This window comes from Stylophora pistillata, chromosome 7 (genome assembly GCF_964205215.1).
Source record: "Stylophora pistillata chromosome 7, jaStyPist1.2, whole genome shotgun sequence".
Classification (NCBI taxonomy): Eukaryota; Metazoa; Cnidaria; class Anthozoa; order Scleractinia; family Pocilloporidae; genus Stylophora; species Stylophora pistillata.
Window position 1 is genome coordinate 34,795,981 of NC_142525.1, and position 5,721 is coordinate 34,801,701.

General features: G+C 40.5%; 2 protein-coding genes across 4 annotated transcripts; one reads left to right on the forward strand and one right to left on the reverse strand.

Moving 5' to 3' along the window:
* Positions 1-729: 729 nt before the first annotated feature.
* LOC111328716 (uncharacterized) lies at positions 730-3,052 on the forward strand. Its single transcript, XM_022933201.2, has 2 exons — positions 730-1,440; positions 2,074-3,052. The coding sequence occupies exons 1-2, from the start codon at positions 800-802 to the stop codon at positions 2,390-2,392; spliced, it is 960 nt and encodes a 319-aa protein (XP_022788936.2). The 5' UTR covers positions 730-799; the 3' UTR covers positions 2,393-3,052.
* LOC111328708 (uncharacterized) lies at positions 2,871-5,587 on the reverse strand. Of its 3 annotated transcripts, none has more exons than XM_088726719.1 (3): positions 5,268-5,587; positions 3,913-4,438; positions 2,871-3,708 (listed from the first exon to the last, which is right to left on the reverse strand). In XM_088726719.1, the coding sequence occupies exons 2-3, from the start codon at positions 4,373-4,375 to the stop codon at positions 3,401-3,403; spliced, it is 771 nt and encodes a 256-aa protein (XP_088582845.1). In that variant the 5' UTR covers positions 4,376-4,438; positions 5,268-5,587; the 3' UTR covers positions 2,871-3,400. The 3 variants fall into 3 exon arrangements, with proteins under 3 accessions (XP_088582845.1, XP_022788929.2, XP_088582844.1); XM_022933194.2 differs by having other exon boundaries at positions 4,018-4,125; positions 4,337-5,587; XM_088726718.1 differs by having other exon boundaries at positions 3,913-4,125; positions 4,337-5,587.
* Between the last annotated feature and the right edge of the window lie 134 nt (positions 5,588-5,721).

The following is a 5,721-nucleotide window of genomic DNA, read 5'->3' on the forward strand; positions in this document are numbered from 1 at the left end:
TAAATAACCTTCGAAACGTCAGAGGTAGTATGACTATTTTTTTCTATGATTCATTAGGTAAGGTATGATTATACATGAATACTGAGAGGTCAAAATTCTTCATCCCAGTTTGGTAAAGCTGAAAAAGAGAAAAAAGTAGAGGGCAAACCGGCTATTCATCACGCGGCGATAAATTAACCCAGCCACTTCTGAATAAACAAGATGTTTTCCCATCATATTCAAGGCAGATTGACCGACTGAGTAATCCAAAGAGTAATCCGTTGGATTAATTTTAAGTTAAATTTGAATTCTCCAGAGAGAAGAAACAATGAGAAAAGTTATCGGTGAATTAGTGCGAAATCAAATGCATTCAAAAACGAAATAAAATCATAGTATGAAACTCCAGTTTCATAGTTCGAAGGGCTTTTAGAGGAATAAATAGTTCAACAGCATCTCTCTGAGGATACACGCTTCTTTGGCGATTCAAGCTGAAAGGGGTCAGATCATTTTTTCTTCTAATAATTTAATATTGACATTAAAATTCATTTTCCGTATGCTACAAACCCAATTTTTCTATTTACGAGGGAGAAATGAAGCGTAAACATAGGTCGAAAAAGTTTGCCGACTTTTTTGGTCTTCATTTGGGTTGTAGTATCATTGATCTGAGACGGAAGTCGATCGTACTAATTTTATTAAACCGGAAATGATCCAATACAAAACGTCCCTCACCTGACCAGGAGTTCCCTGTAATTAGAATACATAAATAATCACTGCGAAACCAATCCTCAACTAAACATCAGAACAAACTTTTTCAAGAAAGATGGCCAACGGTCTTGGACAGCGATCAGTCCTATTAAATGTTCTTGTCGTCCATGGAGTGCTTCTTTGGTTCAGCCTCCACACGGTCAGTTATCGCGTTATCCCGTGCCAACCGCGTGACGGATCGACAGGTGGCATTATCTCCGTGATTCTTCGTGTTAGACGCTTCGTGAACGAGTCCGTGAACTTTCGTCGTGACCCTCCACGACCGCTATCGAAGCCGTTTTATCACACAATACCCAGTGATGGAAAAGTACATCACTTTAACAGTAACCTAAAAGTAACGTTTCTCGGGAAGGATGTTTGCGTCTCGACGATAAAAAAAACGGTAGTGGATGAAAAAGGAGCCAATGAGAATAAACAATACTCGTGCGAACGCGTTTGTTTTGGTCTCGGTGAACGTGTGAACCTGGTAACTAATTCCTCTTCTGGTGGTCGCCTATGGCGTAAGAGGATGTGTTGTGTAAGAAAACAAGAAATATTTCTGCAGCTTGATGCAATGACTGCGGGTCCAAAGTGCCTCACATGTCAAGGAAGAATGTGCCACAGAGATCTCGTGACGATCAAGCAATGTCCACCCGGAGATAAATGCTTAGCCATTACCTTGAAAAAAACAGAAAGCGCAGTAGAGACGAACTCAAGGTGAGTGACGTTATCAGGACTGCGCAGAATTACTGGGCTTCATTTCACGCGCGATTACAACGTGTACGACCAGGTGCACGTAGAATATTGGCAGCTTTGTAATTTTCATCGATATTTGTCTAGAGAATTAACTGTAAATTTTTTAAGAAAAGAGAATGATGACCCGTCATTTTTTTATTCACTTTTTCAATTATGCAGTTATTTTTTAATAGATGGCCCAGCTAACTTGCCTGCGGGTCGTAGTTGGAGAACAATCTGACCGCAAAATTGAAAGACCTAATGCTCAAGCCTTCAAGGGTGACTCTTGATTCGTGGTCCTTAGCTTGCGAAAGATCTTTGGTGTTTTCTTTGATTTCTTAAAAGCATTTTTTAGGGAAGGGTTGATACATTTCGAGTGTTGATTGTACTACTTCAAGTAATTTTACTACTTCAGGTGCATTGATAAATGAATAAGAGCGGCACTCCCGCGGGGGCTCATAGGATGGAAATCAAAGAAATTGTCACTTATCGATCCGTCTCAAATATTTCCCTCTTCCTAAAACATTGTTTTGTTATAGTTGTACTCTTACTTCTCGACAAAGCCAAATTTTGAGCTGCTTATTTTTATTTACAACTGCTTATGTATTTGTTTAGCGTTCTGCCGCTCATGTTGGGTTGCTCTAGTGATGACGGATTGAGAGGTTACTCCTGCAAGGATCAATGTCGCCGAGAAGTGGAACTTGTGGGGTCTGGGGCGAGACGCATCTGCGTCCGTTGTTGCACTGGTAACGAGTGTAACAAAGTTGGATCTTCCAAGAACGAAACTGAAATCTCTGTCATGAAAGATGGAGCCCAGGATTCTCAACTGTCGGAGACTGTTAATGGAGGGTCTGGTTACAAGGGTGATAAGCTGTTAGTAACAGTTGGATTAATCGTTGTCCTTTGGTTATCCTTGAACAAAATTGTGTCATAAACTGAGATTAATACTCCGCTTGCGAAACAAACAAGGAGAAATTCTAAGTCAAGTTTTGCAAGCAGTACCGGTTTGAATTGGTTTTAGTTCATTGCTCTCTGACATAAGTCTCGAAAATGTGTCTGACTCTCAGAGATTTAGATACAAAACTAGAACCGATTGTGACTTGGTTCCACGCACCATCCCCCAATTTACGATTGGTGTAGAAAACTCGAGCCCGCCCCACAACCAATCAGATGCAGATCTAATTTAATCGGGATTTGGCTATCTGCGTTTTCCCACGCCTATCACGGTTTTCGTGCACTTGCTTAAAATAATTTATCGTTGCCCTCTTTTTGCGCCAGAGATTTTGATCTGATTGGTTATGTTGAGTATTTCTGGTTTTCATTTCACGGCACTCGGTCGAAGAGTACGCTTATAATTAATCTTTAACCAGAATGTAGAATCCCTGTATTTATATGCCTGTTAATATCACGAGTTATAAAATATCAACCTTTAATTGTTGTGTTTACATGCGAATGAGTAACATCTGAAATGCAATTAATCATGCTTGTTGTGTGTTTATAATGTAATATATAGAAGGATTCTTGTAATATAGAGAACCTGTACATTTCAGTTCTTCGTTGTTAACTATTTACAAAATAAAGTGATTTTACAAAATAGTCGCCTTCTGTAACTGTAAAAAATAATTAGACCACAGGAAGGAGCCTTAAACGATAACTTCGTTTTTACGAGACAGCGCCATTATACCCCATAGTAAGAGTCACTCCGCAGACACAAGTTGTTGACTCATAACTTGTCTTCATCTTGCGGCTGAATAGCGGAAGTTTAATTTTAGGCCCGTGCTCTCCTCAAAAGTGTTCTGTTTAGGGACACAATAGGTGAAACGCTGTTTTTGCTTGCCTCTCCCGGCCGGGGCAAAAGCTTCCACCCCATTACTGCCCCTCTTGCTTTCCTTTCTTCGAAATCCTCCCAACTAACGAGGGATTTGGATAGCTAAGGAGCATTTTAATCGTCGTTCTGATGCCGCTCAGCAAACTTGCGTAGAGCTTTGTCGTACTCTTCTGTGGTTTTTCTCATCTTTTCTTGCTCTTCGGTCAGTTTTTGGCTTTGAAGAAACGACCCAGACTTTGGCTTTTTGGATTGTGCCCTTCGGAAGGCTACCATGCCTGCAAGAGCCCTTCCTCCTTTTGATCCAGGCCTTTCGCAGAGAGTGCAATCCACTTTGTGCAGATCACCATTTATACCCCCCAGCGGTATTCCATGAATGCACACGCGCTGATGCCCATTCTCTATAGGAATACTAGGAAGGGAATCTTAAAAAAGAGAAAAAACAACAATAAATCAGGGCAACGAAAGATCATGAAAATCTCGAGCACTTAATGGCCTGTGTAACGTATTGATCATTGTTAACACTTGTTAACTCACGCTCGCTTCTGAAAGCATTCTTGGGCCGGACAAATCGTCCAGGAAAAAGAGAAGAAGTGTGCTTCTTCAAAATTTATGAAACCATCTCTCACCGGAGTAAGGCTTCACCATAATAAAGGTAGATTCGTCAGGTTTTGTTTTCGTGGCACGAGATGTCAAAATTCCGGTGTGCAAAAGGTTTGACACATTTGACTTACATCCGTCCATCATTTGAGGTAAGGTGGAGTTATAGTCCCAACTATCCTTGCCAGCGGGAGATTTTGAGGGATCTATCTGGCTCTCATCGGGCTCCGGAGTAAAAAGACCTGAATGGAGAGAATTAGAGGATAGTGTGATTGCCAAGGGCACTTTTTCTATACCAGCTTTGGGAAGTACCAAAAAATTGACGTCGTCTGCTGGTGTAAAAGGAAAGCGAAAAGAAATTTTCAATAAAATATGCCCGCAAGCTTGTCTTGCTGTCTCATTTTGCGACTTTTTTTCTTCAGGTTCCATTCGAAATAATCTTTGAAAACATACCGGGATGCCTTTTGCTTGATCGGGAACTATCGCTGTCATGCCCTCTTTGCGCCTCTCCTTCCGCACTTAAACAGTCTAACAAAGGGAGAGACTGTTTTGATCCTAAAGAGATAGTCGCTAATGAAGAACAAATCGTCACTTCTCTAGAGAGATTCTGCGGCGAACCGCGAGAGTTAACGTTTGACCACTGATTTTGCACCGTACGATGAAAATTGTCTTTTCCAGGGAGCGGTTTGTCGGAAAATTCCGGCAAAATTGCTAGCGGAATAACTTTTGTTTTAGTACACTCACACTGCAAACAGGAGAAAATTTTCCCCATAGTGAAATAAACTCACTTAAACACAAGAAAATGCGCGTTCTGAAGTTTGCTGAAAAATGACGTAACAATTTGGTTTTTAAAACGCAGTTTATTTGAAGAAAGCGCGTGCGTTAGAGCTTCTTCTAAGTTTTTTTTTTTGAGAGGACGTGATAGGAGCGTTCAATGGAGATCGACCGTTGACTCTTTTACAATTTTTCGGTACAAAAATTGAATTTGGCTCTTTCAAGACCCTGCAAAGTGATAAATTTTGGTGAAATCAGCCGGCGAACCTAACACACCTTACATGACTTCAAAATTGTCACTTATTTTTCTACTTTCCTGCAGCAGTCTGTAACTTTGATTTTAAATTCCAATAGATAAGTTGACAAGGGAGGGGGGTGGGGTTGGGGGTAAGACTTCTGCTGTACCTTTTCATTTTCGCCTTGCTCTTTATCAGTTTTGTTTAGCTAAGAAAGCAGTAAGACCTGTGGTGAAATCCCAGTTTTTCAAGTCATTTTAAACTTTTCACTCCTGACACTGGCACTAGCACAAATTATATAGAAAGTTCTCCTTGCAATATCCGGTAGGTAATTAGTAAAGGCATAGCTGCTCAGTATCTAAACAACTGCTCACCTACCCTTCCCACAACTCGGCAGTAGTCATAATGTGTACCGACATTAATGATCTCATTTGCTATAGAGAAAAAAACAAAGAGGTTAGAATTGACCAAGGAGGAACGCGAGTGATTCAGACTGACAACAATTGCGACGGATTGGTGATGACGGATTGGATGTACATATCCTAAATTTTTCAATAGGAATGAGCCAGAGGTCCCTTGTGAACCGGAAACTCAAATGAAAGATTATCCTTTTAATGCTAACTGTGCGTTTTAAGTGTTTTTCATCTTTTAGCTTGCTTTTAAAAGATCACGCGCACGCAAAATTAAATGCATTTTCTTTTAATTTACCGATAGGAGATAATTATGTTTTGAGGAGGCCGTTTCCCAAGTCCATGCCGCTGTTTTTATTTTTCCATGTGTTTTCGTTTGTTGACATGTTTGTTTCCACTCCCCCTCTCATTACCATTT

Excerpts from the sequence above, each read along its gene's own strand:
- LOC111328716 (XM_022933201.2), top strand. The coding sequence starts at position 800 with ATGGCCAACGGTCTTGGACAGCGATCAGTCCTATTAAATGTTCTTGTC. Across the intron at positions 1,441-2,073 it reads GCAGTAGAGACGAACTCAAG|CGTTCTGCCGCTCATGTTGG; the intron begins GTGAGTGACGTT and ends GTATTTGTTTAG.
- LOC111328708 (XM_088726718.1), bottom strand. The coding sequence starts at position 4,655 with ATGGGGAAAATTTTCTCCTGTTTGCAGTGTGAGTGTACTAAAACAAAA. Across the intron at positions 4,126-4,336 it reads ATCAAGCAAAAGGCATCCCG|GTCTTTTTACTCCGGAGCCC; the intron begins GTATGTTTTCAA and ends CTCTCCATTCAG. Across the intron at positions 3,709-3,912 it reads TATGGTGAAGCCTTACTCCG|ATTCCCTTCCTAGTATTCCT; the intron begins GTGAGAGATGGT and ends CTCTTTTTTAAG.